This window comes from Scyliorhinus torazame, chromosome 12, assembly GCF_047496885.1.
Source record: "Scyliorhinus torazame isolate Kashiwa2021f chromosome 12, sScyTor2.1, whole genome shotgun sequence".
NCBI lineage: Eukaryota > Metazoa > Chordata > Chondrichthyes > Carcharhiniformes > Scyliorhinidae > Scyliorhinus > Scyliorhinus torazame.
In genome coordinates this window covers 15992608-16018438 of record NC_092718.1, presented here as the reverse complement: position 1 = coordinate 16018438, position 25831 = coordinate 15992608, and the positions used below count along the sequence as shown (strand labels likewise).

At 42.7% G+C, this 25831-nt stretch overlaps 1 protein-coding gene across 18 annotated transcripts in view; it reads right to left on the bottom strand.

Moving 5' to 3' along the window:
- map2k5 (mitogen-activated protein kinase kinase 5) overlaps positions 1-25831 on the bottom strand; it is a 426928-nt gene that overhangs the window by 150137 nt on the left and 250960 nt on the right. For all 18 annotated transcript variants that reach the window (XR_011933854.1, XM_072470457.1, XM_072470459.1 and 15 more), the window contains 3 exons: positions 11990-12038; positions 6515-6588; positions 1394-1444 (listed from right to left, as the gene is read on the bottom strand). Coding sequence is in view for 17 of the 18 variants with exons in the window: in XM_072470457.1 (XP_072326558.1) it covers positions 1394-1444; positions 6515-6588; positions 11990-12038 (174 nt within the window). In the remaining variant the exon portion in view is untranslated. The remainder of the gene's footprint in view (positions 1-1393; positions 1445-6514; positions 6589-11989; positions 12039-25831) is intronic.

Genomic DNA, 25831 nt, shown 5'->3' with positions numbered 1-25831 from the left:
CATTAGACTTACAAAGGAGTGGAAATGTATTTTTTTTAAATTAGAGTAAAATGGGTTGCCAATTTGCCAATTACTAATGTTATGCCTTTCTAATTGCATCGTTAAAAATCTGCCCATCCTTTCTCTTAAAGGTATTCTGCAGCCTTATAAATGCAAAAATGGTATCTTATTCTTCATCTAAATTTATAGTTACTTTGATACTTTTAACAAATAAGAATTGATTTTAGCACATTAATTTGGAGGTTTATCATACCAACAAGGGGAAGAATTAGGACAAATGTACTGTATTTTAGTAAACTGTCTTTGGAATTGTCCATAGTCAGTTGATGATTTTTTTTTCCAATTAAGGGGCAATTTAGCGTGGCCAATTCACCTGCATATCCTTGGGTTGTGGGGGTGAGATCCACGCAGACACGGGGAGAATGTGCAAACTCCACACAGAAGTGGCCCGGGGCTGTGATCAAACCCAGGTCCTCAGAGTCGTGAGGCAGCAGTGCTAACCACTGCGTCACCGTGCCGCCCAGTTAAGTGATATTTTTTAAACATACAAGATGGCAGTAAGTGAGACATCAGAAACTTGATCCACAGAGCCATTTTGTGGCCAGACCCTGCAACTACTTTGTGACATCTGGTCAAGGAAAGTTAAGCTGGAAGTGTTGACACAGCAACTTGGATTGGCAAATGTTGATAGAAATGAATGACCAAACATTTTGACAGCAGGCATCAGGGTTTATGGATCATAATTGTAAACTCTAAGCAAAACATTAAATAATATATTTGGTACAACCAAAGAAAAAAGTCCGGTGACAGTAACCTAAGGTATTACATATATAGGAATAAAGCACATGTCTAAATAGAGATGGCAATGTCATACATATGGATAATATAGGATGAAACATTTGGGTGCTTATTCTGTAGGGTGGGGGCAAAACTCACATCTAGTAGACCCAAGAAAGGTGAAGGTGTATAATTTCTTGCAACTTAATTTCAATGTCTTTATTGTTTACTGTTTCATTCCTCTTTCGGATCACTGGTTATCAAAGTTTAAATGTGGAGAAGCGCAGGTGAAACTGCCAAATTTGCAACTAAATATAGATTCCACTGACAACTGCTCCAACTTCACTGCCCCAATCCCTTGGCAATGAAGGTGGAAGAAACACAGTAGACTCCAGATAAAAACAGAACTGAATTGATACTGATTTACAAAATCACACATATTTCTCTCCATCCAAATATGGCGATTACATTTTGCTTGTTAAATACAGTATACAGCGGTAGAAGAAAAAATTGCAACAATGTATTTTGTGATTGCCTCAAGGAATACAATATTGTCCAATATATGTTTGTCTTGGCAATAATCACTAATGCTTGTGACAATAATAGATTTACTCACCGCCATGTATGCATTTGTTCCCACGTAAGTTTTGGCTATTGAATTCACCAGCTACAAAAGAAATGGGGTTGCGATTTAGGTAAAATTGATCAATAAAACTTAACGACTTGCATCCTCACATACTTATATTTAATATTTAAAACAGCAATGACGGTCATTACATTTTATATTTCTTTGACAAATGATTCTTGGTATTTTTAATAGAAAATGTGGTACGGTCTAGCATGTGGACAACAATTTGCTTTTAGTAAACATCCCAGGATACTTCACTGAGAAGAAATTCATGCTGTGCTGTCACTGAGGAGTTGTTGGATAAAACTAAAGAACTATAAAGATAGGTTTTAAAACAGAGAGAAAATCTTTTAGATTGAAAGCTCCAGATGTGAAGACAGCTGATATTGCAGAAGCGAGATGGGAGATATGCTATACTATAGGGAACGGGACAAGTGTACAAAGTTGGAAGACATAATAAGCACTAGGGCATAAAATCGGATGGCGTTGCAGGAGTGGAGTTAGGTGAGGTGATACTAAGGAATTTATTATAACGTCAATGGTTCAAATTTTGTTGGGAGTGGAGCACTGCGCATGGCTCTTTAGACATTATCTTTCACCCGCTGCTTGTAAACTCTTTACCTTGTAGCTTCTGCAAGTGCAAATTGATAAGAGGACAATGGAGCATCTGGGACGTTAATAAATGATGGGACCGAGTGTTTATCTCCTTAACTGTTTATTTTGTTACCGTGGGCAGCACGGTAGCACAGTGGGTAGCACTGTTGCTTCACAGCTCCAGGATCCCAGGGTCGATTCCAGCTTGGGTCACTGTCTGTGCGGAGTCTGCACATCCTCCCCGTGTGTGCGTGGGTTTCCTCCGGGTGCTCCGGTTTCCTCCCACAAGTCCCGAAAGGTTAGGTGAATTGGACATTCTGAATTCTCCCTCTGTGTACCCGAACAGGCGCCGGAATGTGGCGACTAGGGGATTTTCACAGTAACTTCATTGCAGTGTTGATGTAAGCCTACTTGTGACAATAAAGATTTTATATATATATGTATAACTGTTGAGATTTAAGGATTGAGAAAGAAATTGAATAATGACAGCCGAGGAGAGTGAATTAAAATTGGTGAATTAGAGTCCAGACACTGAAAGAGGGAAAGATATTGGATTTAGAAAGAAAAAACAAAGGGACAGAAAGCAAAAGTTAAAAAACTAAAATTTGGAATAGTTCAGTGTTGAATAAATCAAGATTGTGCAATGTTTCGCTCATGTAACAATCAGCAAAAGAGGTGAATGGCATTGGGGACAAGGGCGCAGAGGAGATAAGGAGGATGATTAGTGTCTAAAAGGTGTACTTAATCCAAAGGTGTTTGCCCTCTCTGACCTTTTGTCACAGACCCCTTCATGTCCCTTGCTATCCCTTGTCCAAGATGAAGTATCCAGTACAATCGAGGTACTCAGCCTTGCTTAGAAAATTAGAAAAGGAAACTGGTACAATCAAACTTAGTGGAGTCAGAAATCTTAACCTAGGTCATATGATTGGCCATTAAATTCCATGATCTGATATTCCAGGCTGCAAAACATCCTTTTTAGAACCATCAACTTAAGCTGTTTTGTTTTTATAAATCTTTCCACCACAAAGGTTGCAACTGCAGATGCTGATTTATTAGTTAATGTCTGTAACATCGCATTACTAACTGCCTGGTCCATTTTGCTGTTCCCAATATGTTCTAAAAGTTGCAAAAATTAAAAATGCTTATTGTCACGAGTAGGCTTCAATGAAGTTACTGTGAAAAGCCCCTAGTCGCCACATTCTGGCACCTGTTCGGGGAGGCTTGTACGGGTAAGTTCAGGTAAGTACTTTTTAAAATGTCATCATTTATTCAAACACATGGCTAACACTATGTTCTTGATATGGATTTTGTGGCAGTCTTGTGTCACCTTTCCTGAGACTGATTTAAAAATTCGGCATCCAGCACAAGGTAGTTCCTGTCTGAAAGGGCATTTCTGCACTGTCACTGAGAGGCCACAATACAAGAAAAACATTTCTAAAAAAATAATTCCACTAAAACTTATTCCGTGAGTAAAATCCAACTTCTGACTTTCAGCTGAGTCGCTTCATTGAATGAATATTGTAGCTAATGGGTTAACACTGAGTTGAATCTGAAAAATTATATTCAACTTGAAACATTAACTCTATTTCTCACTCCACCTGCTGAGCATTATTAGCATCTGTAGAATTTAGCTTTTATTGCAGCTAATGGGAACTGTTCCCCTACATCTACCTTCAACATCAAGACCCCATGATTCAGATAAAAGTCAACAAGTGGAAATAGTGGTTAAATAGGACAATTACATGGGATGGGAGGCACAGAAATAAACCGTTTGGCCCACCAGTCCATGTTAGCAGTTGAGCTCTACTTGTGCCTCCTTTCTACCTTTTTGTATTTCAACCACTGCCTGTGATAGCACGTTTCACAATCTCACCACTTTTTGCAGAAATAAGTTTTTTTCTGAATTCCCTATTAGATTTCTTGGCAATTATCTTAGGTGCGTGGCCCCTATGCTCCCTGGATCCACTCTATCAAAACCTTTCATAATTTTAAAGATCTCTATTAAGTCACCTCTCAGCCTTCTTTTTTCAAGAGAAGGGCAAGTCAACCTGTCAATCTTTCCTTGTATGTATACTGTCATGACAATAAAAAATGACATAGAAGCATAAAACTAGTTGAGACAAGTAACCACTTGCTGGAATTCCTTTGTAGATTACACTCGGTCCGGAGAGATACAACGGAGATACACCCTTTTTCACAGAGGCATTTTAAAGGAAAGATGCATTCCAAACTGAACTATAATCTCTTGCGGAGATAATGGAAGCTGATTACCATCTCAGCAGAACCTATCTCCTGAGAGTTATATCCCAGCCATAATTGTGGTTTTCCCTTCAAGGAATACATAAGAAAAGGGGGTTAAAGCCAACTGCAACTCTGGGCTCCATATGCTGTCCGGAGTGTTCCAGTTCTACAGTGCAAATGTGTGTGTGAGGATCACAGCTCAAGAACATACGTTAGATACCGCTGCGCTGGCAGATAAAGTCACTCTTGCTCTCTGATGGCTGGAAGCAAGCCAAGTCAGCGAAGCCACAGTCGAAAAGACAGCAGGACAGCTTCTTTCAGCTAACTGCAGAACGTCCAAACTAACTGATCAAATGCAGAAGCTGCGGTATCAGAGTCACTCAATTTAATGGTCCCAACATTTGACCATCTACTCCTCACAGACAAGCCGAACATTGATTCGTATATCGTTTTTAAACTCATGGGTGCGATTTAATGAAAAAAGAGTCCCAATGTGGGCGGGTATGCCGGTGTGTTTCCTGACAGTGAACGACCCCGCTATCGAATGGGACTGTTATTTTTTCAGGCCTCGACAGTCACCTTCATTTCCTGCATTGAGGAGATCCGCTCGACAGTGCAGGAAGAGATCAGGGTGCCGTGACCACTGCCATCTAAAAGGACAAGGGCATCAGATACCTGGGAACTCCACCACCTGAAGGTTCCCCTCCAAGTCACTCACCACCCTGATTTGGAAATATATTGCCATTCCTTCACTGTCGCTGGGACAAAATCCTGGCATTTCCTCTCTAACAGCACTGTGGGTGTACCTACCCTTTCGGGGCTGCAGCGGTTCAAGAAGGCAGGCAACAAGGCATGGGCAATAAAAGCTGGCCTAACCAGTGACGCCCACATCCCGTATATCTCACAAGGCATGGCGAGGCGTAAGATTTACTGGCCGTGTCGCATCCCAAGTCGGGCGCAACGTGGCTATTAGATCACGCCTTATATTTTTGGACTCATCTGATTTTTAATCTATTCGTATATATGGTGCGTTTTGTTATTTTCTTCTCACGTTTTAGTAACTAATAAACTCACTCACTCTTTAATCCAAGAAAGCCTGGTTAAATTGGCTCCTTTTAAAGCATAAATACATTTGGACTGGGAAAAGGTATCCACAAGGGAGAGGGTCCTTTTAAATTAAACTTGTTGTGCCAACCAAGGGGGTTGCATGAAGAAGGGGAGCCAGTTCATTCCTCTTCACCCAGAGCATAACAATTTTGGGGTATCTCGCCCGGAGTCATAACGAATTGGGGGGACTTGTCCGGGCACCATTCATAATAAAACCCATTAATTTCAGGTATGATCTTTTTAAATGGGTTATCAACCGCTAGTGCTGACGAGTTACATATACAATGGCTTGGCTTTCAAACCATCAGCAACTCGATGTATTTGGCCAGTAGTCTTTGACAATATGCTAACTAGATCCTGTCGGAAAATAGCTCACTCATTCAGTATTTCATTCGCACGAATTTAAGATGTATATTTTTTTCTAAATTTTTAATAGCAGAATGCAATTACGAAATACATTTCCTTGGCCTTCAATTCAGTACGACTACAAAATAAACTTGTATTACTGCATTATAAAAGCTGCAATCGTTTATAACAAAGTCAGTTTTCTGAACAGTTAACAATCTGAACAAAATTTTCGGTCACAGGAGACCAGCACACTATCCTGACATGAGCTGTCTGCTTACACATTGACAAAATGGAGAACATAAAATGCACTGGGGAGAATAGACTTTGACAACTTTTAATATACCACTGACCTTCTATTTCTTCAAAATCTTTGACTGAGAAAAAAGGGCGACTGCAATTCAAATCAACACCAAAGCAAGCTCACAGGTCACCACCACAAGTGTCTCAAGGGCCAAAAATGGAAATTAATTAAATTTTGTGCATCGCCTTGTAAATGCCCGCCACTATTGTTGATCTCCACATTAATTTTTATTGCAGGCCTCCACAGTTCCCCAGACACGGCATGTGCTCTGCCCTCCCTATTGTCTGGCCAAACATTTCATATCAAATACGCATATCAATGAACTGCTCTATTTTTAAATAGTAATTACAATATCAGCAATTTTTCTGTCATTAAACAATGAACAATCATTCTCTGATGAAGGAAAGTCACTCAGAGATTAAATGTGAATAAGTCTCTCCCTCAACAGGGGGCCTCTGATGTGGATCCCTTTGATTTGTGGCCAGGTGATTTGAATAAAGATGCCCCCATGAGCATACCTGGGTGCTCACTCCAAAATCGCACAGCTTGACCTGTCCTCGTGTGTTCACCAGCATATTAGAGGGTTTGACATCTGCAGAGGGACAAAAATAGGAGATAGAAACAATCCCTTTTAAAAGCACCTCAGAATTTAATGATTCTGTAATTACAGCTATGACTCAGTAATGCAGAGGATGAAAGCAACACAAAGGCTATATAGATTAGAACGACAAGCTTTGCACCTGCTGCACACATTAATAATGCTACTGAATAACATGTTTGAGAAAAGGTTTTTCAAATAGCAAGTATCCTCATTACAACACAACCACTCAATTTTTTGTGTATAAGTTTTTAAAAATTGATCAGTATCACAAGATAGTTGATAAAACCAAGATTGATCTGTCCTGTGCCATTTACAAAGATGTAGAATTTATTATTGAAATCTCAACAAGCTCTGCTGGAGGCTCTTACTTCTGTTTTGGCAGCATACCTCTCCTGCAAGGCATCAGCTCAGCTATTGTTTAACACAGGAGGGAGCTGTCAATTCTGAGTTAAGAACTTTCAACGGAGCTCAATAAGCAAGAGTAACCACTGACCCCTTAAACAAAAATCAGCTTTATAAATAAACAACTTTAAACATAGCTTTTATTTTTTTGTTGATTGCTTTGCTTTGAAGCTGTTGTTAGAACAATATTGCCAATATTGACATCAGGAACTGGCTCGAAAACAGTTACAGAGCTCAACCGTGAGAGGCAACTGACATCAGCAGAGACACAGTCATTAACCCCGGGTGCTTCAATTTCAACTGTGCATGTTAATTTATCTCTTTCACATGGTGGGGCTGAGGGACTTCTTTAAGCCGATTCCCCTGATGATGTAACCATCACTCAGCATTCCAACAAAAATATCCGACAACAGAAACAAACAAAAGGATGTTCAAGTTAATAGTAACTCTTTGTAACTGATTCTTTTTCTAAAGGATACTGTTGAGGGGAAACCCATTCTTTAGCATTGTTTCTGCTTATAATAAAATGCAAACAAGGTCGGTTTTACTACCCAGTGGCTTACTAAAATGAATTTTAAATTATCAGTTCTTTCCCCTCAACATCACAGTAAGTAAATTGTTCCAGACAATGCAGCATAGTGTTCCCAAAGTGCAACTGTATCTACACTGTGTCTGCACGTACCCTATATCTGGGAGCAACTGGCTGTATGTAGCCAGTTTCTCTGTGTCTACCATCATGAACATCTACAAACATTTTGAAAAATAACACGCATTTTAAAAAGTGGATTCAACCGATAAAACAAAACGTTATCAATTTTCTTTCTTTGAGGAGGTGTAAATTGAAGGCATGACTCTCTCGGAGCTGACCAGACATTGGTTGATTTTCCTAGGCTGCCAAAATCAGACAATCATCTGGGAGGCATGCAACACAGTCAAGGGATCCATTCTCTCCTTTGCTGTGGGAAAGTCTGCTCAGTATTTCTCTATGTTATTCTGAAATAAAGCAGCTGAAATGGGACCCTTGACATGGAGATGAAACCTGCATCTTTCACTGTTGATGTAAACTGCGTTGTGCTCCAATGTGCCACCTGATTTAAATCGGTCCTTTAAGAGCAAGTGCCAACATCAGTGTCCATGATACAAGGAACGAAACAACCAATTGTTATTGTTACCATTTTGTTTATCGCTGCCTTTTGTAAATTTTGGCAAGAAGTGATCTTTTGGCAATACTTAATATACGTGGCTACCTCCTGACCCCCCCACCCCCAAACAAAAGCCTGTGCACCATCTACAAGGAACAAGTCAGGAGTGTAATGGAATACTCTCCACTTGTCTGGATGAGTGCAGCTCCAACACTCAAGAAGCTTGACACCATCTAAGACAAAGCAATCCACTTGATTTCTACCTCTTCCACAAACATTCAATCCCTCCACCACCGATGAACAGTGGCAGCCGTGTGGACCATCTACAAGATGTACTGCAATAACTTGCCAAAGTTTCTTAGGCGGGGGCAGCACGGTGGCGCAGTGGTTAGCACTGCTGCCTCATGGCACCAAAGTCCCAGGTTCGATCCCGGCTCTGGGTCACTGTCCGTGTGGAGTTTGCACATTCTCCCCGTGTTTGCCTGGGTTTCCCTCCCACAAGCAAAAAGATGTGCAGGCTAGGTGGATTGGCCATGCCAAATTGCCCCATAATTTGAAAAAATGAATTGGGTACTCTAAATTTATTTATTTTTAAATTCCTTAGGCAGCACCTTCCAAACCCACGATCATTACCATCTAGAAGGACAAGAGCAGCAGATACCTGGAGGTTCCCCTCCCAGTCACTCACCATCCTGACTTGGAAATATATCGCTGTTCCTTCACCGTCACTGGAGCAACATCCTGGAACTCCCTCACCAACAGCATTGTGGGTGTAGCTATACCTCAGGAACTGCAGCGGTTCAAGAAGGCAGCTCACCACCACCTTCTGAAGGCCAACTAGGGATGGGCAATAAATGCTGGCCTAACCAGCGAAGCTCACATCCCATAAATGAATTAGAAAAAAAGTTTCTGAACCTAAAGGTCGATGGTGCCTTGCTCTTGGGCAGCAAGTATTAGAAAGCTGCTGGGACTGTGGAGCAAGAGTAGTTTCAGACATTACCTACAGGGTGGAAAGGAAACTAGGGCCAGAAGATAAAGGGTGGAGTAGGCAAGAAAAGCAATATGGAACTCACTGGTTTCCCAGCTGCCTTTTCGAGCCAGATCAAATGGCACTCTGTGAAAGTTCAAAGTGCTGGTGAGGATCACATAGCCAGCTTTCTTGGGTGTGTGTGTGCGGGTCGAAAACCTATCGCCACAGCTGGGATTCAGAAAGGATGCTTCGATCTCAAAGCAACGTTAAAGGCGCCCCTTCCCCACCCTTGACATTGGGACAGCCAACAGACAAGCAGAACAGACTCAATCCTCCAAAACAGAGGGCCAACCCCGCCTCCCCATTCAATGGTCAGGAAACTCCTCTGCTACACCCCTCCCCCAGCTTTGTTACCAGGGCGACCTAAACGTTACACCCCTTCCCCAATTTGAGGTCTCTCTCTTTCTCTCCCTCCCCTCTCCCCATGGGGTTCCCTAAAGGCCCCACTGCCTGGTAGTGCTAGGGTACCGCCTGGCCATGCCCCTCACCACCTGGGGGTTCTATTCATTTTTAAGCCCCGTGTTCATCACAGCTGGTTTCCGATTTTGGAAAGCTGTAGTGATTCCCGCCGGCATTACATCACGTCGCCGGGGGAATGCATTTAAATTCATGGTAATCTGGTTCAATCCCTCGCTGGGTGCCAACCTGATCACGTCGCCAGCAGGTGGCGGGGGAGATCTCAAAAGTGAGACCTCGCCACCGCAAATCCCGTTATGGCCCTCTCGCAAGTGTTAGCAGCCATAACATGATTTGCGCTCCTGGCAAACGGGCCCAAAAATCACAACCAACACCACCAACAGTTCTATACTTTCTTTCACTGATGTAAAGGCGTTCTGCACTGGTGCTTTTAAGTCTTTGAAACTCATGAACCGATGACAGCAATTCGCTGCCACTGCTGAGATGCCCTGTGTAACAACGTTTGACCGAACCATTTGACGCTTCTAGTATTCAACATTTAATTACAGGGATGGAAATGAAAGAAGCACAATGCAATACAACACAAACAAGTATGCATTCAAACTCTGAAAAAAGAGAATCTAATGCATAAGCTTTTACTAATTAATCAGCTAAAGATGACACCACTGTGGTTTTGGAAGCTTGTAAATATAGCTGGCGCCAGTTGATGGAGATGTGGCGAACATGGAGGGTTAGATCAATACTGATGGGCTTGGATTAATGGGGATGATCTGATAAATGAGATAAGTTCATTTCCACCAAAGTGTTCCAATTAATAGGCTTCAACTATGAAATGCTGGTTTAAAATAAAGTCTGCACTTAATTGATCTCAGTGAGGGCAGGGTAGAGTCACTACAAATCACCACATTTCTCTGGGCACAGGAAGGGGTTTGGGCAGATACGTATTCCTGATTGCTGCACCCTACTGGACATGTACCAGGTAATGACAGGATCACTGTCGTGAATGACATCCTCCATTGTTAGATATCCTGTTGGCATTCACTGTTAACCCAAGATTCACCTTTAAATAAAAGCATTAGAATTAGCTACAGGAGGACATTTAGTGCCCACCAAAATTAATGAATCAAGAGAGCACAGGATTAGAGGGAAGAGAAAAGAAATTGTACAGAAACAGCTCAACCTCTCGCACAATCACTAAATTCCATTATGAAAACTCCCGAATAAAACAAAGAGCATTACAGCACAGGAACAGACGGTTCGGCCCACCAAGCCTGCACCAATCCAGATTACTTATTTACACCTACTACTTATTGCCCAAACAAAAATGTATCCCTCCATTCCCCAAGATACATCTGAAACATTGCTACCGTGCTTGCCTCCACCACCTTCACTGGCAACACGTTCCAGGGACCCAGCACTCTTTGCATGAAAATCTTTCTCTCTCTCACCTTGAACCTGTGCCCCCTTGTAATTGAGGCACCCTGGGAAAAAGCTCCTAACTATTCATTGTGTCTATACCTTTTGTAATTTTGTAGACCTCAATCAGGTCTCCCCATAGCTTCCGTTTTTCCAACAAAACAATCCGAGTTGATTCAACCTTTCCTCATAGCCAACACCCTCCAGACCAAGTAACATCCTGATAAACCTTCTTTGCACTCTCTCCAAAGCATCTAACGTCCTTCTGGTAGTGTGGCGACCAAAATTGCATGCAATATTCCAAATGTGGCCTAACTAAATCTTTATACAACTGAAACATGACCTGCCAAGTCTTGTACTCAATGCCCCAGCCGATGAATGCAAGCATGCCGTATGCCTTCTTGGCCACCCTATCCACCTGCATTGCCCCGTTCATGGAACTATGGAGCTGAACACCCATTGTCAATGATCCTAAGGGTTCTGCCATTTACTGTATACCTGAATTTGATCTTCCAAAATGCAACACTTCGCATTTGTCTGGATGGAACTTCACCTGCCATTTCTCTGCCCAACTCTCCAATCTATTTAAATTCTGCAGTATTCTCTGACAGTCTCCTTCACTATCTGCAACTCCACCTATCTTAATGTCATCTGGTAACTGGCTAATCAGACCATCTACATTTTCCTCCAGATCATTTATACAAACAACAGGGGTCCCAGCACAGATCCCTGTGGAATACAAACTTCAGCAACTTTGGCAAAAAATACTCTATCTATTTTTGTATATAGTTCTTTGTAATATGTCCAAGTGCAGTTCTCGATTCCATGTTGCTGACACCAATTTCCTTTGCCACTCTGTTGAGTTAAAACCCCAATTTTGTGCTGATCCATTCACTAAATGAGTTATTTTAGTCTTCTTGAATATTTGAAATTTAAAGAAAAACAAAATCATTTCTAAAAAGGCTTAACAGAGACTATCACACACCTCGGTGCAAAATCTTGAGGCTCCACAGGTAGGTAAGGCCTTTCACAACCTGCAAGGTTAAATAAGAAAGAAACATGTTACAGTTATTCCAACTACTCTTTTGGATCTCTTATATTCATGCCATACAAGTGCCTGGCAATGACCAGCTTCAGCAAGAGAGAGTCTAACTATTTCCTTTTGAAACTCAATGACACTGCCATCATCAAATTCCCATCGGCAACATCTTGGGTCGCCATTCATCAGACACTTAACGGAACCAGCTACATAAATACTGTGGCTACAAGAGCAGGTCAGAGATAAGGGGCCGATCTAACCAAAATAATAGAGTTCCGTTCTGGATTAGCGGAGTCGTTCCCAGGGTGACCCCACTATCTATCAGCACTCTGTCTTAATTTCGTGCCCTGGCGGGGAACGCCCCGACGGGGCTGCACTTAGCCCCATTTCCTGCTCCGAGGAGCTCTGCAGGAAGGGGTCAGAACCCATTTTTAAATGGAACCCTGATCTCACGCCCAGCCGACGCAACCAGTAATGTCCACATACCGTGAATGAATTGCAAAAAATCTAAATGTTGATGATCCACAATTGTACATTACTGGCAGGAGATATTGAAGTGTTTCAACCATATGATGACAAAGTATTTTGCACCATAAAATCTCAGTGTTGAAAGAAAGATCTCCAAAACCATTTTTAGCAATGGGCTACACACACTGAATATCTTTCAGGTCATCATTCAGAAACAATTATAGTTATTCTCTATTCTCCACCAGTCATAATCTGAACCTGATGAAAGTACAAATGACTGAAAAGTCCAAATAACCATAGAGAGTGAATTGGCTAGTACTCTTCTCAAACTGTGGATCAATTACAGCCTATTTATGTAAAATCTGTCTACGTCATGCTGCAAATCCAAATCTGAGGTTGAACATTTCCTAGTATCTTCTAGAATTCTAATTCAAACCTGCTGAATTATTTCCCTTAATTCACAGCAAGGGAATAGAGAACAGAGAAAATGAGAAAACTCCATAAAAATCTATCTAGTTACAATTGCAAAAAAGGAACATTTTCAGTCTTTGACACTCCAGGCTGAAAAATAAATGAATGTACCATCTCTTCATCAGTTCATGGTGAATCGTCCACATTTCTCCAAAAGTAGTTAAATATAATCTTAAAAAAGGCTGCTGGACTTTGCTTCACTATACACTTTAGTTTGGAAAGAAGGGAAGTCCACTGCTGTGTCACTGTATTAATACTGCAATGCCATTCAAGATAAACATACCAAACCAGGGCCTTTGTGCTAAAACTCAAGAGACTTCTTCTTTGGAATGTTCTTGGCTGGTTGTATTTTGATTAAATCAGACTCTGCTGAATAAATAGGAACCGTATGCAGCCAGCAGAGCAAATGATTTGACACATTCTTTGAGGGTTAACCAAAGTTTAATTCCTGTGGGTTAAATAAGTTTGACCTAGCACCAGAATCTAGTGAGGTAGTGCCTAACATTGCTTGGCCTTCTGTGCTACAGTTGGAACTGAAGTTTGCATATTGTGCTTGTTTTACACACCTCGGGCTGGATTCTCCGGTCGCCCGAAATCGCACTCGGCCAGAGAATCTCTGTTTACGACCAAATAGGGGTCGGCGCCACTTTCACGCTGCTCCGCCCCTCCAAAGCGGTGTACCCGGGAGAGTATGCCGCGCGACGTAGCAACGGCCTCTGGACACTGCCTGAGGCCCGCTCCCGATGCTCCGCCCCCGACTGGCCAAGTTCCCGATGGCGTGGGTCTCTCATGCTATTTTCTTTCGAGAACTCGGCGTGGTGGCTGCGGACTCAGTCCAGCGCCGCCAGTCGGGGGAGGGCCAATCAGTGGCCACTTTGCCAGGGGCTGGGGGCACTGTGAGGGGGGTGGTCTGGGGCGCGCGAGCCAGCCAAACGGGGAGCACTATTTCACAGGCCGGGTCCGCGAGCAGCCGGCGCTATGTTGCATGGCACAGCCGCTGCCGTGCGTATGCGCGGCCACGGACCTGGCAATTCTCTGGGCCGTATCGGCAGCTAGAGCTGGGTGATCTACGCTGCCTTGCTGCTATCCCCAGCCAAACGGAGGATCGGTGGCCGTTTTACACCATTTTCTTCTGTCGTAAAACGCCACCGTTCCCATGCTGGAGTGGGGACATAGCCACGAAATCAGAGAATCCAGCCCCTCGTCTCTGATGCTTTTGAAACAGTAATTGCTCCTAAATTGAATTTTAAATATGAATCATAAAAAGTCCCAATCATCTCTTATCCATCTTTCATTTCAAGAATATTCCATGAATGGTAGAACCCTCAAGAGTATTGAAAGTCAAAGAGATCTAGGAGTACAGGTCCACAGGTCATTGAAAGGGGCAACACAGGTGGAGAAGGTAGTCAAGAAGGCATACGGCATGCTTGCCTTCATTGGCCGGGGCATTGAGTATAAGAATTGGCAAGTCATGTTGCAGCTGTATAGAACCTTAGTTAGGCCACACTTGGAGTATAGTGTTCAATTCTGGTCGCCACACTACCAGAAGGATGTGGAGGCTTTAGAGAGGGTGCAGAAGAGATTTACCAGAATGTTGCCTGGTATGGAGGGCATTAGCTATGAGGAGCGATTGAATAAACTCGGTTTGTTCTCACTGGAACGAAGGAGGTTGAGGGGAGACCTGATAGGGGTATACAAAATTATGAGGGGCATAGACAGAGTGGATAGTCAGAGGCGTTTCCCCAGGGTAGAGGGGTCAATTACTAGGGGGCATAGGTTTAAGGTGAGAGGGGCAAGGTTTAGAGTAGATGTACGAGGCAAGTTTTTTACACAGAGGGTAGTGGGTGCCTGGAACTCGCTACCGGAGGAGGTAGTGGAAGCAGGGACGATAGGGACATTTAAGGGGCATCTTGACAAATATATGAATAGGAAGGGAATAGAAGGAATAGAAGGGAATAATACGGACCCAGGAAGTGTAGAAGATTGTAGTTTAGTCGGGCAGCATGGTCGGCACGGGCTTGGAGGGCCGAAGGGCCTGTTCCTGTGCTGTACATTTCTTTGTTCTTTGTTCTTTGAATAGTTGACAAAAATTGTGGTCATGTTAAACCAAGAACAAAACTCTTCAAATAATTTAACCCTGCAATTTTTCATTATTGACAAATCAAGTTCAATTGCACAATACTTTTTATAATTACAGATACAGACATCAAGTTGCACCCGATGTGATATAATAAAGAACGCTTACAACTTGATAGCCCTTTTCAAATTGGTATCAATCAAGATGCCTTGAATAAAACACTGTGGAGGTGCCACTAAGGGACACACCCAAAGGACAATTAGAACTCAATTGCTGCTGCTCAGATAAACCTGTTCCTGAATGTCTTTCTTTCTAACTGGACGAAAGACTGGGGAATCTTGAAGGATAGGCAAGCTCAGACAAGGAAGCAGGTGGGAAGAAGGGCAGTCAGTGAGTATTTTCTATGTTAAAGTAAATTTAAAAATTCCGTACATTAACACCTTATTCTGAAGGGACAGAGACTCAAAAAAGTTAAAAATAAAATTTACTTACAGCATCACAAGTGGAATTAATTTAGAAGGGAGAACTTGGAGGTGGTGGCTTGAAGGAGCAGCAATACTCTTACATTCCTTGCCATAAAATGTAATACCCATTGCTGTCAAAAACAGAAGTGCACTGTAGGGTGGAACTTAATATTGGTGAAGGGGTTCTTGCCTATTGGGTGGAGCTGTACATCCTCTCCATTGGGGAAGGCCCACTGTCATTAAGTGTCCAAATTAACGGCCAGCATCAGGCATCTCCCAGGACTTCTGCTGGTAATGCACCCACCAGAGGCCTAGGATCGGAGAGATCCAGGTCACAGGCAAGATGGAGGTGGCAGGGAGGGTTGGCTGGTTTGGGGAGGGGGATGCTCAGAAGAAAGGGTTGAGATGGCTCTCAGTGGACCCCCACTTTCCTAATGCTGGGTCCCTCAATCAGGCATTGAATGCCTATGAATAAGGGAACCAGCTTCCCACCCCATCTCAAAAGCACACAAGCAACACTGACAGTGTTTGTATTCTCAGGTTCAATGTGTGATAACTACCCTGGAGAGGCCCAGCACCCTCCTGCACAATTACGTGTCGCCAAAGTCGCCACCTTGGGAGCATTAAATTCCACCCAGTCTCAATGGCACAGAAAGTGGTCATTCGGCCCATTGAGTCCATGCCGGTTCTCTGTAGAGCAATCAAGCCAATTTATTCCACCGCTCTGTACCTATTGCCCTACACATCTATTCCCCTCTAGTGCTCATTGTAGCCACCTGGGTTGGCCAACTCCCCACGTAAAATGGAGAACAGGGAAATTCAGCCAACAGAGGCAGAAACTAGCAGGTGCAAGTTACTGTGTATTAAACTCTGCAAAAGGCCAGACAGCATCGATACAAGCAGCCATCTGCATAATAATGTAGCAGCCATCTACATACTAATGAGTGATCCCCGGGTACAATCAAAACATTTGGGATAAACAAAGCCAAGCCAGACTCCCCGGCGGCAGCAGGGGCCAACACAAGAGAGGTTAACGGACACCTCACACCGCCCATCGATCAGGGAACCGCTCCAGTATTGGAGAAATCAAATCAAGCGATTGGAACGAAGTCCAATCACTTGGAACCAGGTACAGGGTCCGCCCCGAAAGGCGGGAAGCCCCTGGGGACTATAAAGTTAAGCCCCCAAGTTCAAATCGTTCTTCTTGACCGGGTCACTCAGCAACGAGAACCAACCCTTGACAGTGAAATTCAGCTTCCGCCGAGATCCAGTAAGTCTTAAGTCAACGCTCGCTACGAGATAGGCGCTCCTAGCTACCAGTCCGTACCAACTTCGAATCCCGCAGACTCAGAACCCGAACGAAAGGCCATTTGTTCCTCTGGCCTGGTGGGCCAGTCCGAAGCTAAGTATAGACCTGTTAGTTGTAGAAGTAGCTTAGACGTAGAATTTATGCATGAGTAGCGATTACTGTATATAATAAATGTGCTTTGATTTGAATCTTACTAACTGGTGTATTGAGTTATTGATCATTACTTGAACTTGAACCTCGTGGCGGTATCATAAAGATACCTGGCGACCCGAGAGCAAAGGTTATAAAACAGAGCCAATTGAACCAACCAAAAGTTAGCAACATCATTCAATACCCTTTCAAAATGATTCAGTTTCCATACTCTCTTCGGCAAAATTGTTTCCATGGCGTTATCACGCACCATGTAAAAAAGATCTTCCTGACATTTCCCATGTATCTCTTGCCAAAATTTAAATCTGTATCCCCTTGTTCCTTGTACGGTCAGCCAATGGGAATACTGTTACTTTGTCTACCTCATCCAAATCTGTCATAATCTTGCACACTTCTAACAAATCTCCCCTCAATCTTCTTTGCCCCAAGGAGAACACCGCCAGCTCCCCCAAACTTGGAACTAAGAATGCTTTTAGAACCACAGAGCCCCTACAGTGTAGAAGGAAGCCATTTGGCCCATCAAGTCTGCACCAACACTCCTAAATTGCTCTCTAAGAGCACTCTACCTATGCCCACTCACCCGACCTATCCCTGTAACCCTGCGTATTGATCATGGCCAATCCCCTAACCAGCACATCTTTGGACTATGGGAGAAAATCGGAGCACCCGGAGGAAACCCTTGCAAACATGGAGAGAACGTGCAAACACTACGCACACAGGCACCCAATGTCGTAATCAAACCCGGGTCCCTCACACCGTGAGGCAACAGTGCTAAGTACTGTGCCACCCAATAATTCTCTGGAACTAGTCTGATAAACCGCCTCTGCACCCTCTCAAACATCGCCACATTCTTCCTAAGTGTGAAGACCAGAATTGTAGGCAATTCTCTAGTTGTGGCCTAACCAGAGCTTACAGGTTCAGCATTACTTTCCTGCTTTTGTACTCAATATCTCTATTTATGAAATCCAAGATTCCATTCGCTTTGCCAATGACACCCTCTCAATATATCCTCCCGCCTTCAAAGATCTATGCGTATGAATCCCAGGTCCCTCTTCTCTGCACACACTTTTGTGCCGTGAAGTCTATACTTCATCTCTCTATCCCTTCTGACACCTTACACTTCTCTGTTTTAATTTCCATCTGTCTCTCGTCGGCCCATTCTGTTGGCCTCTCTATGTCCTGTTGCAGTCAGTTGGTATCATCCTCATTGTTTGCCACACCTACAAGTTTGATATCATCGGCAACTCTATATGCCAACATCCAAGTCATTATCTATCAAAAATTCACTAATCCTCCCATTGGCCCTTGGGGAACATCACTCCCACCCCCCACATTCATTTATCACAACTTGCTGTTTTCTATCCTTCAGTCAATTTTTTAATTGAAGCTGGCGCTGACCTTTGTATTCCACGAACCTCAATTTTGTTATCCAATTTTTGAGGTACTTTTGACCAATGGTTTCTTAAGATTTATATAGAAAACATCCACCTCACACTCCTCATCAACCTTTTCTATTACTTCATCAAAGTAATCAAAACACAATCTGCTATTTACAAATCTGCACTAGCTCTCCTAAATTAATTAAAACTCTCCAAAGGGCCTGTTAATTCTTTCCTTGATTATTGTTTCTGAAATGATATCAACCACTGATGTCAAACTGACTGGTTTAGAATCTCTTAAAACAACTGCATCACTACACTTTGCTAATCCATTGGTACCATGGTCTTGAATGTACGCCGTCAATGTGCCGCCACTCTCAGCAGTCTCCGATGCTGAGCACTAGTCTGAGATTGGCACACACCTTAAAAACTCCTGCACTTCCAGCCTTTTCTTACACTTTTCTATCATTATGAATTATCTCTGTCTGTAAGGTAGAGACCGCCTGGAACGTATGATTTCAGCCTCCCTGATGATCCACAGTGACTTAAGCTTGGAAACTCTGAACTCAAGCGCTGTAGACACTTCCTTCACATGTGGTCCCCCAAGTCACATGAAGTGGCCTGAATTTTGTACATAACGCAGGAAATTAAAGCAACAGGTCTCAGCTGCCCATTCATGATCTTAAAAAAAATGTATTCTCTCCTTTAGAATCTAGTTTGTACTTTGTTTAGAACAGAATCCTTACAGTACAGGAGACCATTTGGCCCATCGAATCTGCACCAACCCTCTGAAAGAGCACTCCTAGGCGCACTCCTCCACCCTATCCCTGCAACTCCATCTAACCGGCACATGTTTGGACACTAAGGGGCAATTTAGCATGGCCAATCCACCTAACCTGCAACACTTTGGACTGTGGGAGGAAACTGGAGCACCCAGAGGAAACCCACATAGACATGGGGAGAACATGCAAACTCTACATAACCTCTCAATGCTGGAATCGAACCTGGCTCCTTGACTCTGTGAGGCACCAGTGCTAACTACTGGGCCACTCTGCTGCCGTAAAAATTTAAACTATTAATTTTACTTACCTTCTCTAGATCTGCTTTGCGCCAATACTTTTATTCCTAATTCACTCACCGTTCTACTCACCTGATTAAAATTTTTAATTTCATGGCGCTTTGTTTAAAGCAGTGTTTGGAGAGAGAAAAGAAGAAATACTCACCATCCTATTTACTTACCCGTTTCCATTGACACCACACTTTGGTATGCTTTCTCTTTTCCTCAAACTTGGTGCATCTGCTCCCTAGCCCCTTTCTTTCTTCCCCGCTGGTCTCAGCTCTCACTATTGGTCTTGGGCCTCCTCTGCTACCACTCTTTTTAAAATAAATTTAAAGTGACCAATTCTTTTTTTTCCTAATTAAGGGACAATTTAGCGTGAACAATCCACCTACCCTGACACTTTTGGGTTGTGGGGGTGAGATCAACACAGACACGGGGAGAATGTACAAACTCCACATGGAGTGTGATCCGGGGTCGCAATCGAACCAGGGTCCTTGGCGCCGTGAGGCAGCAGTGCTAACCACTGCGCCACCGTGCCGCCCCTCCTCTGCTACCACTTTGTCTATCCTTTCCACTCTTGCTGGTTCTCGCTTCAGGTCTTGGGACTCCTCTGCCATTTCTGTTATCTCCACTGATCTGGTTTAGCTCTTGCTCCAGATGCAATATTCTTAAAAGATTACTGGACCATCTCCTGTTACTTACCTGCAGGAAATCAGGATTATAATTGAATAGCAAAGCCTACACACTTTGGGAATCAGAAGAGTTCCTCTGCAGCATGATCTGAGAAAATGGAGATGCAAAACTGAAGAGCTACAGTGCCACCACTGGAGGAGGGTGTAACTGCGTGGCAGTTTCCATTGTAAATGCGAACATATGGTTCATAATAGGTAAAATGTCAATAAAGATGTGTGACTCAATATGATACCAGGAGTTACATTTCTGGCAGGAAGTGCAAGCAAACAAGATTTTCAATTTCCCAGGAACAGTATAGTATTTCCACAATAGTAACTTACAACTATTCCATAAACGTAGATAAATTACGGGATAATGTGTAATGGGGTGCTTTCTATATTTTGTAGATTATTCAAAATATTTGGTACAAAACTGTTTTAAATAGTAGTCGCCCGACGTTGACTTTTGGGCAATCCTCGAGTTGTGTTAAATTGAAATGGTTCTCTTGGCTATTTATTGCAATTAAAAACTCTGTGGCATTTTTGAAGCAGATAGTATAAACTGTTTCAAGAGAGAATGAATGACATTTTGAACAGAGAAGTGATTGAAGGATAGAGTGAGAAGCTGTTTAAGGATTTGTTGGGGTTCATGGCCTTTTATCAAAAATGATTTTGTTCTTCTTAGACCCCATAATCCAAATACATAATCCCTCAACAATTTAACAGAAAAAATAATTATATACATCAGTATAATTTTGTTTGGATCCACTTGGTTAAGGGAGCACAATCAAATCTAATGGATTCCCACAATTATTTGAAGTTGCTAGAATAGCCACATACTAATTAGGAAGGGTGCACAGACATGGATGCTGAATCAACATGCCTTGGAGCACAGCTTTAAAATTCTATTGAACTGTGTGAAGTAAGCAAATATTTAAAAGAATTAAATGGATTTCCACCACACATTAACATATGTGTACTGAAATTCCACCTAGGTATCAGCAGAAAAGGCCAGCAAACTGCAACTCTAATATTGCATCTTTTTTCCCAATTAATAAAGACAAAGCACTGCAGCTTTTAAACAACTTCATCTTAGTTTCTCACGAAAATGTGCGCTTGGCTGAGGTGGACATCACTGTAGATAAAAGGTAGGGCCACGGTATATATGCCTTATGGTGATTGTGGTCCCCTTGAACTAATTTTAAATGCCATGGGAATCAGAGAGGAATTCTCAAAATTCTCCCTGCTAATTTTTTTTTCTTAATCTGTTTTCTGCCCTGTCCCAGGAGATTACATGGTTGGTGGTGGAAGTATTATGGATAATGATGTGTAATTGCAACATGACTCAATGGTCAGGGCTCAATGAACGAATTGGTCTGTTCCTGTCTGTCATTTTTGTATTTCATATGTATATCCCCATGATATTGAATAGCTGTTTTCATGAAGTCAATTTCTGCATTCCTTTGTGATGCATTATGACAAATGGAGTGGAAGTGCAGGACAGATTGCGTGCATTGTGCTAAAATACAGCAAAAAATATTTTAATAGCAATTTTCCCAACATTGACATTTATTAAAAAGTTCCTGAAGCACAACACAGTGCTCAGTATAGTGATGGAAGTACATTTTTAAGGATCAATTTGTAATATTTCCTGGTGCACCAGGCTGCATAAAATAAACAGAAAGAGCAAGTAACTGGAAATTGTGAAATTAAGGTTAAAGGTATGCACATATTAAACTATTCCAAAACAACTGGAGTCTAAAACCAAAGTTCCCTCTGGATAAGTGTACTGAACCTGTGGGCCTTGAAACGAGGGAAACATTTTTAATATTGCATTATGGGGAAATTCATAACCAGTCAGCAACAAGGATTAATATTGCCTTAATTTCAATCCCCTGCTCAGTGTAACTAAATTCTCGTAATTTCCAATGCACCACCTTCCTCCTCCTTTCATAGAGTCAAATGCCTAAAATGCTCAATCAAGTGATTTGTTGTGACACATGATTTATTGTTCAGATGTGCTCAGAAACTAGTATTTCTAGCTTCAAGACATTTTTACAAAGTGGTTATACTTAAGAATTACGCAGATGATATCACACAGAAACAGGCCATTTGGGTCAACTCGTCTGTGCTCCAAATGAGCCTCGTCCCATTCCATCTGTTTAATCTCAGTTATTTTAGCATATCTTCCTATTTCCCTTTTCTCTCATGTACTTGTTTAGTTTCCTTTAGAAAGCACCGAAGCTGGTGCCTCTATCATTTCCTTTCATAACTAGTTCTATATTGTACCAGCTCCCTGAGCAAATAAATGTATTCTTGTTTCCTGGGTTTATTAGTAACAGTTTAGTTGATTTGTCATCCATTCATGTATTTGGCCACTGACTACAAGTGCCTTAACTGGTGTCATGAACCTACCAGGTGGAATCTTGGTTGGTACCTTATATCTATTTCTGTAGCTCAACATCTCAATATCAAGATTTGTAGTTATCGTGTGTATTAATAATAATAATAGTTATTAGTGCCACAAGTAGGCTTACATTAACACTGCAATTAAGTTACTGTGAAAATCCCCTAGTCGCCACACTACCCCGCCTGTTTGGGTACACTGAGAATTCGGAATGTTCAAATCACCTAATAGCACGTCTTTCGGGTCTTGTGAGAGGAATCCGAGCACCCGGAGCAAACCCACGCAGACACGGGGAGAACAATATAGCTTCTTTGAGTACGTGTGGGTGCATGTCACCTGGACTTGAAGTTTTGTCCTTTTTTAAGTGCTGCTAGTTTCTCAATTACATTCACCATTCCTATCCCAAATGTCTTAATGTTCCTTTTAAAAAACTCTCTTGTGAAGTGTCTGTTTTGTGATTTTTAGTATAAACTGAGACGCAATAGTAATTCAATACTCTGCCATTTCTCTGCTACTGAGATGTCATCTTGCTCATCCTTTTATGTCCTTATTCCTACTTTCATTTTTCTTTTGTTATTTATTTCTGTAGCACACGTTATTTCTTTTTATGTTCCTTGATAATTTGATTGTTCCAAAATTTCTCGTTACCTTCCTGGTTTTAAAAAAACTGCTCCAAGTTCCTTGTACTTGCTTTTGTCTTCTTCTATTGTCTCAAGTAAATCTTATGTGCCTTTTGCCTTAGATTCCCAGGCATTCGAGGCCCCTGGGTGGTCAGGGATAGTTCTGGCTCTCCCCCAGAAAGTGGGTATCTTGGCACTGCCAAGCTGGCAGGAGCACTCCCAATCTGGCAGGAGCACTGCGAGGGTGCCAGTGCAGCACTGCCAAGAGTCAGGACCTGAGGGGACCATGCCCATGAAAGGAGGGAGTGGGTTTGAACCTGGGACCCTGGCGCTGTGAAGCCACAGTGCCATTCACTTGTGATACCCATGTTGCCCTCATGCCCCCTTACAGGCACCCCCACCCCCTCCAGGACCCTCGCACTTCACCCTCCTAACCTCCCAGGAGCCCCTACTTATGTAAGGTTCGATTCCCCGCTGGGTCACTATCTGTGCGGAGTTTGCACGTTCTCCCCGTGTCTGCGTGGGTTTCCTCCGGGTGCTCCGATTTCCTCCCACAGTCCAAAGACGTGCAGGTTTGGGTTGGCCATGATAAATTGCCCGTAGCGACCAAAAAGGTTAGGAGGGGTTATTGGGTTAAGGGGATGGGGTGGAAGTGAGGGCTTAAGTGGGTCGGTGCAGACTCGATGGGCCAAATGGCCTCTTTCTGCACTGTATGTTCTGTGGTCTATGTTCTAGAGTACCCAATTCATTTTTTCCAATTAAGGGGCAATTTAGTGTTGCCAATCCAGCTCTCCGGCACATCTTTTGGGTTGTGGGGGCGAGACCCACGCAGACACAGGGAGAATGTGCATACTCCACACGGATAGTGACCCAGGGCCGAACCTGGGACCTCGGCGCCATGAGACAGCAGTGCTAATCACTACGACACGGTGCTGCCTTACCTCTGTAACATTTATAACTGAGAAACCATTCTCCAATTTCAAATAACAAAGAAAATTACAGCAAAGGAACAGGCCCTTCAGCCCTCCAAGCCTGCGCCGACCATGCTGCCCGCCAGAGCGAAACCCCCTACCCCTCCAGGGACCATATCCCTCTATTACCATCCTATTCATGTATTTGTCAAGATGCCCCTTGAAAGTCACTATCGTATCTGCTTCCACCATCTCCTCCGGCAGCGAGTTCCAGGCTCCCACCACCCTGTGTAAACAACATGCCTCGTACATCTCCTTTAAACCTTGCCCCTCGCACCTTAAACCTATGCCCCCTGGTAATTGATTCTTTCACCCTGACTATCCACTCTATCTATGCCCCTCATAATCTTGTAGATTTCTATCAGGTCGCCCCTCAAAGTCCGATATTCCAGTGAGAACAAACCAAGTTTATCCAACCTCTCTGCATAGCTAATGCCCTCCATAACAGGCAGCATCCAGGTAAATCTTTTCTGTTCCCTCTCCAAAGCCTCCACATCCTTCTGGTAGTGTGGCGACCACTACCAATCTCAATATAAATCTCAAAGAGAAATTTATATTATTAAAACATACCTGTTAATATAATTGACACCAAAAGGACAAATAACTCAAAATAACTGAAAATGGTCAGTAGAAATTCTCTTGCACTCTTAGAAGTCACAAACCTTTCGTTCATACACAATTTGTTTGTGCACCTTTAATTCAAAAATTGTGCTGCTGACATATTTCACAAACCTTGTTTTCATTGACTATTTCAAAGTCAATGATGGTTAAAAGATCAGTTGTGGTTTGCAGCAGAGGTTCTCAACTGTTACCCATGACAAGGTTTCAAGAAGGTCAATTACTGGCCCAAGTTTCTTCCAATCCCATTAATTTTGCCCCAGGTTTGGCTCAGACCATACTCACTTCTAATAGCTAATCACTTGATATGTGATCCATGTGATCTCACATCTTTCTCGCATGAGCTAGCAACGCATTTACAAAGTTCAATATTAAAATTAAAGCGTTCAAAATATTTTAAATAGATTTTACACTATTTAGATTCAGTCACATGTTATTTATGGCTGCGAGATGTTTGATTTATTAGCATTCTCTATAACTTTTCTCCCTGCACCCCTTGCTTTTAGATAGTTTGAGTTGTCCATTGTGCTTGAATTACTGTCTTGTGAATGTGGGGGATATAATTTTCATTATCGAGGCAACTCTGGCTAATGGCACCAGTGAGGGTCAGGGTGTAAATAAAATCCCATCTCTTCAGCAGCACTGCAATGTTGATCTCATTTACTAAGACCTATTTAAAATAATTAATATATATGCTTAATTATATACTTAAAAAATTTTTTTTTTTTTTTAAATTCTCCTCCTTTTACACATTTTCTCACAAATTTACACCCAACAATAAACAATAATCAGTAACGAATGCAATGTCAAACCCCATATCAATAACAACGAACTCATCCTCCCACCAAACCCCAGACATTAGCCCGCATGTTAACATAAACAAATGCCGTTCCGGTTGCGGCGATGACTAGCTAAGCCGCACGTTTCGGCGGCTCCAGCTCCAACGGACCTTCGGGCTCTTTTAAGAGCCCCAACGGGAAATTTTCGCGCGATGAAACCCGGTGTGGGGTGAGTGAATAGGGAGTCCCCCCCAACGAAAGAGGAAAATATCGGCGGCGGCGGCAGCAGCGCGAGGAATCCTCGACGAGAGGGACAGAAAGGGAGAAGACAAGATGGCGGCGGA